Source organism: Petromyzon marinus, chromosome 1, assembly GCF_048934315.1.
Source record: "Petromyzon marinus isolate PM22_M1 ecotype Great Lakes invasive population chromosome 1, UKy_Petmar_22M1.pri1.0, whole genome shotgun sequence".
In the NCBI taxonomy this organism is placed as follows: Eukaryota; Metazoa; Chordata; class Hyperoartia; order Petromyzontiformes; family Petromyzontidae; genus Petromyzon; species Petromyzon marinus.
The window spans coordinates 31914673-31927316 of NC_133667.1; the positions used below are offsets into that span (position 1 = coordinate 31914673).

Genomic DNA, 12644 nt, shown 5'->3' on the forward strand with positions numbered 1-12644 from the left:
TATTTACAAGAGGTGGTAATTTTTTTAGCTGCCGTTTTGTATTTACAAGAGGTGGTCCTTTTTTGAGCTGCCGTTTTGTATGTGTAAGATGTGCGTGTTTGAGCTGCCGCTCTCGCTCTGGCTCCTCCCCCCTACAACCTTATTTCCTATTTAAGCTTCTGTTCATCCCTCCGGCACCCCCCTCTCTCTCTCTGCCTCTGTCCGTCTTTCCTCCCTCCTTACCTCTTGGTGGACTTGTATATATATTTCTACTGACCGTGTACCTCGTATTTTTCATTCTATCTATGCTGGTATGTGCAATCCAAAGGTTGAACACGAAATTTAACACTTCTGAAATTCGTGGTCCGCCAGGAAGTGTCTGTGTTGTTGGCCTGACTGGATGTGCTTCACATAATGTTTTTTCAGGTTTGTTGAATTCTTGTCTCTCATCTTTTTGTTGTATTTACCTCCGTGATTTGTTCTTGACACCCGATGAAGATCGCTTGCGTTGTGATCAAAACGTCGTGATTGTTTTTTGTTTTAATACAATTTTATTGTATTTCTACATACATGACTTTACCGAAAAAAAAACAATGAGTGATATTCTATGGTTCTTTCGGTAAAGTCACGTAGATAGAAGAAAAAAATAATATCGATAAAATAATAAAATGAAAATAAAGTTAATACAAAATAATACAAATATCATGACGTTTCGATCGCAACACAAGCTTTCGTCATCAGGAACAGGGAGGTTAGCCGTAGAGGGCAATCTGTTTATAAAGGTTTAGGGATGGGCGGGGCAGCTGATGTTAATGTCGGAGAAGGCTCAGACACCGGCAGTAGGTCTACACCAAATCAAATAGCTGTTTATAAAGGTTTAGAAATGGGCGGGGCACCTTATGTTAATGTTGGATAAATCTCCGATACCGGCAGTAGGTCTGCACCAAGCAAAGCATTGCACCTCGCTCCACACACCCACACTGCTGACGGTGGACAAGAAAACACAAATCAAGTCATGACCCAAGGTGGTCGATGACATCTTTCCAATGATTGCTGGGTTTAAAACCGTCGTCTCGGTTGAAATTGTGTCTGTGTTTCTATATATGGATGGCTTCGTGAACGAATCTTTGTTGATAGCCAGTCGGCTTGCAAAGTACCATCTTCCTAGAGAAATCAATTTCATGTGAGCCAGCCGCATTAAAGTAATGATCAGCCACGGCAGAAGTATTGGTCCTGCCGTGTTTCAGATCTGCCTTATGTTCACAAACATGGTCCAAGACATGTCGCTTAGTTCCCCAATGTAACTGCTGTCGCAGATACAGCTTAGTTGGCAGACGCTGGGATATTGTGTCAGGAATCTTGTCCTTCACAGATGGGATCAGGTCACGAATTATATGCAGTGTTAAATCAGACCTGGATCTTGTGTTGGTTCAAGATTTTGGAAATATTTTGGTTATCCCTATGTATGGCAAGGTGATGGTTTTGATTGGATCTTCAGATGGCTCTTTCCTCATGGTTGGGGTGATGGCTTTGCGGATTGTGTAGTTAGAATATCCATTCGCCTTGAGAGGTTGGTGTACGTGTTTGAGTTCACTGGTTAGGTGTTCATGGTCGGAGTTACATTGAGCTCTATGGTGTAGCGTTTTGATGAGGGAATTCTGGGATGGATGGTGGTGGGAATCAGGTTTTAGATAGGCATCGGTATGGGTTACTTTCCTGTAGACAGAGTGGCTCATTGAGCCATCTGGTCTCTTTTTAATTAAGACATCCAAGAAGGGTAGCATGCTATCCTTTTGTACCTCCATGGTGATTTTGATTGCTGGGTTACTTTCTACAGGTCGGCATCGGTAACCCATACTGACGCGGCGTTCAGAAAGTTACAACAAAACGAAGATACGATAAGAATGCTGTTGTCGCTGCCAGTGTTTTGCACAAACAACGCAACAAAAAAGGCAACTCTGATCATATGCACTGTCCTTGAATTTGATTGGTCCACACCCGAGACGGCTTTTCTTAGAGCCCAGTCTCCACTGGTGTTGGACCAGAAGACGCCAAAAGGCGTATATTTTTTGTGCAGACGAGGTAATGTAGAATGAAAAAACACTGATGCCAAGACTGTGATATTCATGTTTATTAGCTGTGTAAATTATAAAAAATAACTTAACACATTGTTTTGACTGCTATATAACAGACTTCTTAAATGGTACATAATTTCAATGTCCTACACATCCATAGGCGCATTCATCTTTAAACACAAACAACACATCCAGACATTTATTTTCAAGTGCCAAACTTTAAAATCGTCAGAGCACACTTCAAAGGCTTTCAATCTTATAGAAACCGCAATTACAGCAGCAATCACCTTGATTTGAATCTTCCATTTCAGTTTTTGAAAAACACACCAAGTTGGCCTCACGATTTTGTAATGCTGTTTGCATTCAGAACTTTGAATACTCTTTTGAACCGAGCATATAAGGATAAGTGTTATGTGCCTAATTATGATATATTAATCACTGACTTATTATATATTTGTTATTCATATCACTTTTAAGGCCGTAACTCAAAAATGTGTTACTTTTCCATACAAAAAAGTGTACACTGTTGAATTGTTATTCTTTGGTTCTTTCGGGAGTCACGTAAATAGAAAAAATAATAAAAGTAAATAAAATAAAAACGACGTTTCGATCACAACACAAGCGATCGTCTTTTTTTTCCCTGAAGACGATCACTTGTGTTGTGATCGAAACGTCATAGTTTTTTTATGATTTACTTTTATTAATTTTTTTCTATCTACGTGACTTTACCGAAAGAACCAAAGAACACGAATTCTTGCAGTCACGAAAGTTTAAAGTCAAAATTTAATGTTGAATTGCCTCCAAAATTGACGGACTCGCAATCAGATTTTTTCACAAAGCAATCATAACCTCAATTTCTCAACAGTCGGTTCCAATAAAGATCACAATCTCGAAATGTCCCAGTGTAGCTCTTCATATGATTTTTAACACAGTAGTTCAAATTCCCTTTGGCCAGGACCAATCCTCTGCTGTGGCAGTTTGCCTCAACACACAGATAGCTTGGACTGGGGGAAGGAGGCACAGCCTATCGAACCGTTCACTCTCTGCAAATAAGTTTTCACTGCGTAAATTTTGAAAATGTATAAAGTGTAACAATCTACTGCAAGGCAATATACAAACGATTACGTGATGCACAGCGAATTACAATTGTGGAAAAATTATGTCACCAGACTGCACTTTTTGCAAATTAGGACTTGCGACAGGCAAATAAGTGCTCTCCATATGATACATTCTGTTTTCTTAGTTTTCTTTTTAATGGAAAAAAAATGATTTTCATTGTCAATATTTTCTATTACTGCAAGTTTTAAATGATAAACAAGGCAACTGGAAGACATTAACTGTGCATATTCTACACGACTCACATCTTACAGTCAATAACAGAAAAGTGTATGATTTGTACGAAACAGAAAAGCAGTACATTACGGAAATAAGCGTGACAAAGCATGCAAAGCCAACAACTGAACCCTGCACGCATTGCCTAAGATGATACTGCATGCTGCACACGAATAAAAATGAGAGACCACCACACTGTGAGACAATGAAAATGCAGGGGGATAAACATTTACGGCGTTCTTCGAATCGTGGGTCACATCTCGTCCGCGTGTAGTATCTTGGCAACGTCGACAACTGTCTTGTTCGCGTGCGTCACCACGAAGCTGCCGTTCAACATCAACTCATCGTCAGTCCAGCCATCGAGCTCCACGGTCGGTTCGTCAGCTTCTGTCCCGTAGAGATGCACCCCACCGTCCGGCCAATCCATACCCTGAAATGATTTCTCCATCTCCAAGGAGGACGGCACGTTCATGTCCTTGGCGTTTGCCACGTACGGGTCAGACTTCAATGTCCGTGTCCTCACTATCGGACAGAATAAGAAAAATCATGTCGTTAAGTAAAAATGTATGTGTTACAATAACTAGCACTGCCCGCACATTTGCGCAGGATACACGACCATGGTGGAGGGTGGGTGGGTAGGCGTGATTGGCAGCACGCACAAATTCTAGATTTAAAGCTTTCGTGACTGCAAGGATCCATACTCTTTGGTTCTATTCGGTAAAGTCACGTAGGTAAATAATAAAACAACAATAATCACGACGTTTCGGCCACAACACAAGCGGCCTTCATCACACAGCTTAAATGTCGTGATCTAAGCGTGGCTTCTTCCACTCCAGCGCTGTCCTCCAGACAGGCTCGTCCCTTCACCTGATGAAGGCCACTTGTGTTGTGGCCGAAACGTCGTGATTATTGTTGTTTTATTATTTACCTACGTGACTTTACCGAATAGCACGCACAAAGCCAGTTCTACGATGTGGGATGCAGGTAACGCCATCACGCAGAAGTGCATGGCGATGTCACCACCATGCATGCGCACTTGCAGGGAGGCAGCAACACTTTATTTTTATAATGTAGTATGATAGTACACTTTATATACCCAGGAAAGCCTTTCGAGTCTTGAGACTTTTTACAGAGGGTTTTGCATTGGGATATTTGGACATTTCCACGTCTAAATATTTGACAAATATTTCGAATACCACTGATCAATTTTAATTAAATACTTTCAATATATTGCTGGATGAAGGCCTCCCCACACTGTGTTGGTCACAATTGACCTTACTTCACCATGCCCAGGACCGATTTTTTACACGACACTTATAACAGAAGTCAGCTGTAGCACGGAATCGAATTCAGGTTACCAGTACGATTTTTACCTCCTGATATTGCAGGTTCCACGCCAGAATCTTGTTTTCCACCAAAAGGGTTTATGCTCGGAAAGAGAATCAGTGCAAAGGAGAGCACAAACACCTGGGTATGGGAGACATAAAACACACTTATGTTAACACAATGATATAGTTTTTTATTTAACATATTTCTTCACATTCAAATGTTCTGCTCAAAAAGGAACTTTGTCCTTTGCAGTCTTCACTTACAAGAATACACGTGCTTGTAGGCGCATTCTTGTTTGTTGTCTGCCGCACCAACGCCTGCAGCTTTTTCAGTTGGGCCAGAAGGGACCTGTTGAGTTACACACGATACCGCTTGTTTTATAATTCCTCGAATAATAATGTCATTACTTAAGGACTCGCTTGACTTTCTGCACCCGCACAAAAAATGACACATGTTTTAAAAAGTATAAAAATCTTAAGGCAAATTGGGAATCAATGAAAAATACATTAAAATTAGAAAACGTTTTCATTATGTTAATTATCATTTAACTTGTAAGTTAAACTAATATTAATTATCAGTTTGAATTTTATGATGGATTAATGTACATATGGAGGGTGAGGCGATGACACAGTGGTCAGTGAACTGTACTATGAACCTGGTGAAGAATGTTATCCGAATTGATCCTGGTCCCCGCTTTCACACTGACCAGTGGATTGACCAATCACTGTAACATTCTGAAAAAAAACGAGTGCAGTTGAACTCACATGTTCTGTTTCTGCAGCTGATCGACTCGCCTCTGCAGCTGCACATTCTGAGCCGTGCATGTCGCCACCCTGTGGGTAAAGACGTGCTCATTATTCCCTGCACGATGCAGATGTTGGGATAGCATCGAGTATGGTCAAACAATGCCCGTCAGACCGACACGTGGGGAATGCTTCATCCAGCAGTGGATCGACAAAGGGCGTATTTATGCACGTATATAATTTTGCTAATGGGCGTCCATGCAAGAGGTGGATTGACGGCATCCATGACATCAAAGGGACAACGTGGGCCTACAGAAAGAGATTGCCATCAACGGAGAAAGGAGGCAGTGGCATATGTTTGTCTCGCCTCACCATCTGACTGGCGGAAGAGAAAGAAATAGGATAAAATAACGGTAAGCCTCACCTGCTCTCCAGGCCATCCATGTAGTCTTTTTTCTTGCGCCGGCTCTCCTGCGCCGAGATTTTGTTGCGAATCTTCCTGCGCACCTTCCTCAGCACGCGCTCTTCCGCCTTGGAGACACAGCGCAACAAATACGGCGATGAGCGCCACTACAGCTGCTGGCTTGGGAACACCTTATACAGCCAATCTGAGTAACACAAGGAGACAACTGAACCCGTACGTGCAGATGGGTGTTGCTGTTAAGAGCTGGAAAAAAAAGTATAAACTCAAAAGCACCGTTTGGACAACGCACCTTGGTAAGAGGGAGATCCGTGGGCAGGTCAGCACCTTCCTCCAAAAGCAACTTCTTCTCTTCCTCAGACAGCACCAGCTTAGGCCACATCTTAAAAAGAGCAGCCAACCAGTCAAGTCAGTGAAGGTAAGCAGAATTTAGTATTATTGTTACGTGGTACCATTATTTAACAATATAATACTCATCAACATTATCTAACAACATTAATTTCTTGCCTGAGTGTAACTCCCTTGCCTGGTACGCAGGAGGTTCATGGGTTTGATCCCAACCCTCATGCCTGTATATTTGGAGCTTGCATGTTCTCCCCTTGGTCGATTGGATTTTGCTCCGGGTTCCCCAGTTTTTCCCTCTACATTTAGAATCAACGTGCATGTAAAGTATATGGCTGCTATAATTTTCCACGTGATTATCCCCTTCGTTGAGCTATCATTTGTGGCCAGGTCACTTCTGAAAAAAGCTATATAGCTCAGTCAGCTTTGCATGGTAAAATAAAAATAGTTTTAGTAAAAAAACACTTACCATCGCATTCTCCACTTGCTGGGAGGTGGTTCGGGGTCTGAAGGGATACACTAAGGCGCACAGAGTTGAGGCAAAGGACGGCGTCGTGGGAAGGTCCACTTGAGATGTAACTTCTGCACAAATGTCATCAATGTCTGCATGGCAAAACAGCATATTTTTACAACCGTGTTCAACTATCGCACAGTTACATATCCAACAATGACACGACAGAATTTCAAAATACAGCACCAAAGTTATTTCCGTACCCGATATGTCGACAGTCGTCGCTTGATAATCGTGGTTTGGAATTTCCGTGACCACACCTTCCAGCTCCTCTGAGCTATCCGATTGGTCGGCTGAGCTACTCTGACTGGGTGAGCGGACTCCTTGCTCGTTGCCATTGCTGTGGTAACAGTGGTCCACCAACACACTGTTGACGCTGCTTAGCGGTGCCACGCATGGCTCCGGGGATGACTCGGGAGACGTGCCGGACGACACCGACAGGGGTGGCGACGACCCCTGGTCGTCACAAGCAAAGAGCGAATCGAAGAAGCTCTCCAGCTCAAGGTCTTGCTCTCCAAGGATGTCCTGAAGATCACAAGTTCACATGCACAATCAGAATCTTTATTTATCCTGGAGGAATCCCATGAGCTCTGAAGCTGGATCAGAAAGTTACGACAACAAACATGCAAGGGCAGACCAAATGCTGTCAGAAAAATTTGCACAATAAACTAAACGAGATGGTTAGTCAAATCAGTGTTTCGTGTGCAGGTGACCGCCCTTTCTTGTAAAATGATTGTGATTAAAAAAGAAAAATGTAAGAAGTGCAGATAATAAATTGAGAAACACAAACACAATGTACCGCTTGGGTATCGGGCTGCTTCCCGACTCGCTGTGGCAAGCTGACGCGATACTTACAGTGGTACCGCCGTTCTGCTGCGCATCCCATCCTCCCAGGAAACCGTCATCGCGCAGAAGCGACTCGACCGCCGCAAACATATCCACCCCCACCCCCTCTCCGAGAAGGTCCAGGCTGTCCATGGTACGGCAAGGCTCCACGGCCTCCGAGTCGGTAAAGTCCATCCGGTACTCGGAAGAATCCGAGCCAAAGTCAAGAATTTCCATCGACATTCTGTCCCACGGCACCTGCAATGTGAAACAAGTTTTGTGGTCACTGTAAAGGGATTATTTTTTTCCATTTCCCATGGACTTTCCCAGCCAAACCCAGTGGAGTTTGCAAATCACTCCACCTAGAATATCCTTTCCAGCTGGGGATTTCCAACATTGCGCAATCCTGCTCAAATGTAAGATAGCTATCACAATGCTGCACAGTATGAGTAACTACCAAAACTAAACGTAAATGCCGAAACTAAACTATTTCAACCAAAAAAAATTATGAGTTAATGTCATTGAGATTTTTATTGCAGTGAACCAAAAAACTGCAGAAATTGGTGGAGCAGTGGTGCAGTGGTTAGAACCCAGCGACCAGAGTTTAATTCAAGGCCACGGCTAACATCAGTGGCGAGTCAGAATATTTATTTATACTGGAGGAATCCGATGAGCTAAAAAGCTCTTTGTCACAGATGTCCAGTAAGGACGGGTCAGAACGTTACAAGAACAATACAAAAACACGATAGGAGTGAGAAACATAGGAAAGGTAAACAAATCACTTAAAAAAATATACAAATAAAACTCAACTATTATTTTTACCTTACCAGGAAAAGAGCCCACCGAGCTATTTGCTTATTTTTCAGAAGCTACCTGGCCACAAATAGACAGCTCAACGATGTGGCGGCTTGATCATCCCGTGGAAATTTAGAGCAGCAAAATATAAACAAACGAACGCTTCATTAGACCTCCTTTGCCAGTACCAAAATGTAATAATAGGGTTTTTCCCCTTTTTTCTGGCAACAATACTGAAACCTTTTTACAAGGATTCATGTCTGCATTAACCACAATACCTGCAGTCAAAATGCAAACAAAAAACATACTATGATAATATATGCATTGTCCTTGAAACTGATTGGTTCACACCAAGGGACAGCTTTCTTTTGAGCCTCGACCCAATTGGTGCTCGACCAGATGACGCCAAAAGGCGTAAAGCTCAAAGACAATGCACTAGCAAAGTAATGAGGGCGCGGGGTGAGCACCTACATCATTAGACCTCCTTTGCCAGTACCAAAATGTAATAATAGGGTTTTTCCCCTTTTTTCTGGCAACAAAACTGAAACCTTTTTACAAGGATTCATGTCTGCCTTAACCACAATACCTGCAGTCAAAATGCAAACAAAAAACATGCTATGATAATATATGCATTGTCCTTGAAACTGATTGGTCCACACCAAGGGCCAGCTTTCTTTTGAGCCTCGGCCCAATTGGTGCTCGACGAGATGACGCCAAAAGGCGTACAGCTCAAAGACAATGCACTATCAAAGTAATGAGGGCTCGGAGTGAGCATCTACATCATTAGACCTCCTTTGCCAGTACCAAAATGTAATAGGATTTTTCCCCTTTTTTCTGGCAACAAAACTGAAACCTTTTTACAAGGATTCATGTCTGCATTAACCACAATACCTGCAGTCAAAATGCAAACAAAAAACATACTATGATAATATATGCATTGTCCTTGAAACTGATTGGTCCACACCAAGGGACAGCTTTCTTTTAAGCCTCGACCCAATTGGTGCTCGACCAGATGACGCCAAAAGGCGTACTATCATAGTATGTTTTTTGTTTGCATTTTGAGTGCAGGTATTGTGGTTAATGCAGACATGAATCCTTGTAAAAAGGTTTCAGTTTTGTTGCCAGAAAAAAGGGGAAAAACCCTATTATTATAAACGAACGCTTCTAAGTGTGGCGGGGAAACAACCACCAGGCCCATCTCCATGACCAACCCGCAATGTCCAGCGCAGTTACTTGAAGTAGGGGTCAAGCAATCCCCCTCCCACCTCCGTGATTGATATAGCGTTAGGGGGGGAGGGGGGCGGCAAAGCACCATAAATTATTCACAGCATTTAAAAATAAAATGCTCAGAGTCTGCTGTGCCATGATGATACTGTATTATCAAACAATAATTTAATGAATTCATGTTATAATATGGGTCATTCAAACGCAGAACATCGCGAGTTGAAGGAGAGTTTGGTTTAAAGTCCAGCGATTGCACAATAGGCGGCGTGCCACGAGGGTCGTGACGCTTAACAATGGCACGTTATAGTCCACGCAGAAAGGCTACATGCAAATGTTATTATCAATGTTCACAAGAACGTGTGTGATGCACCGTACACGTCAGATGATACGCACAGCCCTTTGCCAATCCACGGCTGGATGAAGGCCTCCCCATGCCATATCGGTCATGAAGGGTTGTTTGACCATACTTCACCACGCTGGGTTGGTGCTGGTTGTTAAAAGGGATGGGGGTATGGGGGTGCAGATATCACTCGCCACTGACGTTAGCCGTGGCCATGAATCGAACTCAGGTGATTGGGTTCATAGTGCAGGCTGTGTTGGGTGTGGTTGGGGTCGCGCAGGGCAACGCGACACGACACGTCCGCTCTTACAAAACAGGAAGTCAAATTGTCCCACTCTTCCACACCTCCGCTGGCCATTATGCATCACTGAAACCACAGCTCACGGCTACAGAGATATACAGCACCAACATTGATGCATTGTACGTTTGACAAAGAAACAACCTCGCGTGCATGTATACTACTTACATATTGCGGCTGGCACAAATGAACAGAATTCAACACAAGGTACATATTGCATCCGCAATGGCGCATTCCATCCACATTACATGAATGCATGCACACACAGACAACACGATTGCATAGAACACCAAGGCAAGAACGAGTGACATTTCGTTTATCGGGCTATAAACGGCTGATGAGACCCAGTTAAGTCAAAATCGGCGCCTGCTGAAATTAATCCAGCTGGCAAAAATGTTTGTTAACAATACAAACGAACAATACACATACATCTATGGTGCATACATGTATACACAAAAGGAGATATACACTACACATATACAGTATCGTACGCATACGTTGCACGTGGTGTACACGCATGCGGGCACGTACACACTGACACCCATTCACACCATACTCTAAAACACACACACACACAACTGTAAACATACAATAATACACACCACGTAGACACACACACGTACTGTAAACATACACACATTCGCCATGCAAACACACACATTCGCCATGCAAACACACTCATGTAAACATGTACAGTGCTTTAAATGTATATTGTACACACGTACACAAAAAAATTGACAAAGATCCCTCGTATAGGCTTGCCAGACTGTCGGGGCAAGGCCAACAACGACACCGCCTTATAACGGAGCGGTGCCGATACCCACCTCGCCCGGCCGCCTTTGTCTCTCCGAGTGCTGACGTTTACGACAGTACAGTACACACATCGCACCAGCTACTCGTTTAACGCACCAACAACCGCGCCACTCGCCACTAAGTGACGGCGATGTCACCACGGCGCCTGTGCCAGGCTAGGTGCATCTTGAGGCGATCACGTGAAGTGTCCGAAGGCTCGCTGCTGACAGGAGGGCTCAAGTGCCACGGGCCGGCTGACTGAGATGACCGGCAGATGCACAAACATGACACAGTACGCACATGTAGACACGTAAACAAAGCCTTCAACAGACTGGTAAGGGGGGCAAGTGCCGCGAGCGAGCAGCAGCTGTGAAGGCCGCTCACGACACCACACCGAGACGGGGTGGGCTGCAGAGCAACACGCCCGGCCGCCTTCGTCTCCCCAGTGTGTCGATTGCTTGCGACGCGAACGCAACCACGGGCCACCGATGTTGAGGCCTAGTCCGATCTACACGCAAACACGAAACGTTTTCCCTTCGCTATGTACCACAAACCCACCCACCAACCACCACCAACAACACCGCACTGACGACGATCTACACGGCACGAGGAATTCCGTCGACTTCAACCTCGGTGGCGCCACGCGTAATGACGATCCTGATACACTTTGGTGACATCGGATGAGGTGGAGGAGATGGAGGAGGAGGAGAATAAAAGACAACCCACCACTCGCTCGGTATGCTGCTGCTGCTGTTGTTGTGACGACAGGGCCCCGCCCGTGAAGAGCGGCGGCCTCTCCTCCACACACAACAACACAACAACAACAACGCACCAAACAACAACAACAAAGCCGTCAACAACGTCCCGTCTTCATCGTCCTCGTCGTGATGAGTGGAGAGGATGTGCGGGGGGGAGGGGCGAGTATAGGGGGTGGGGTGGGGCGAGGGGCGGGGGTGGAGGGGGAGGGGCACGTGACCCGCTTCCAGCCTGGCAGAAATGACGTCACCCGCCAAATGCGGTCAACGCGCCGCGACAAATTCACGTCGCTTCGCCCTGGCGCGCATGCGCACCGGTGTCTCTCTTGTCACGTGGGGGAGGGGTGGCCGAGCACGTGTTGTTTGTTCACAATCATTTTTTATTTGAAGTTTTCGTGACTCGTTGATTGCGCCCGACTTAAGAGCCGCATGGGCTCACAGGGTTATACCTAATAAATGAAACTTGAAGGTATACAATAAATTTTGATTTAAAGCTTTCGTAACTGCAGTAATTCATATTCTTAGCTCTTTCGGTAAAGTCACGTTGAAGGGAAACAATAAAATAATAAAAAAATATTGTTTTATATATTATATATAAACAATAAAATAATGAAATATATTGTTTTTTATATATATTTTATTGTTTCCCTTCAACGTGACTTTACCGAAAGAGCTAAGAATATAGTATACAATAAATTAAATCACGACGTTTCGGGCGCAACACAAGCGTCCGTCATCAGGTGGGCACAAACCATCACAAGAAACAATTGCTGAAGTGGGCAATTGTTGCTTCCTGCTGTGGTTGTCCCACCTGATGACGGACGCTTGTGTTGCGCGCCGAAACGTGATTTAATTTATTTTATACCTACTACGTGACTTTACC

At 44.1% G+C, this 12644-nt stretch overlaps 1 protein-coding gene across 2 annotated transcripts; it reads right to left on the minus strand.

Moving 5' to 3' along the window:
• Positions 1 to 2095: 2095 nt before the first annotated feature.
• On the minus strand, positions 2096 to 11951 carry LOC116940077 (uncharacterized). Of its 2 annotated transcripts, XM_032949398.2 has the most exons (11): positions 11733 to 11951; positions 9564 to 9617; positions 7588 to 7815; positions 6936 to 7257; positions 6691 to 6824; positions 6172 to 6261; positions 5883 to 5989; positions 5480 to 5548; positions 4979 to 5063; positions 4760 to 4853; positions 2096 to 3908 (listed from the first exon to the last, which is right to left on the minus strand). In XM_032949398.2, exons 3-11 carry the CDS (start codon positions 7798 to 7800, stop codon positions 3640 to 3642), a joined length of 1383 nt encoding a protein of 460 aa, XP_032805289.1. In that variant the 5' UTR covers positions 7801 to 7815; positions 9564 to 9617; positions 11733 to 11951; the 3' UTR covers positions 2096 to 3639. The 2 variants fall into 2 exon arrangements, with proteins under 2 accessions (XP_032805289.1, XP_032805279.1); XM_032949388.2 differs by lacking the exon at positions 9564 to 9617.
• Positions 11952 to 12644: the final 693 nt, after the last annotated feature.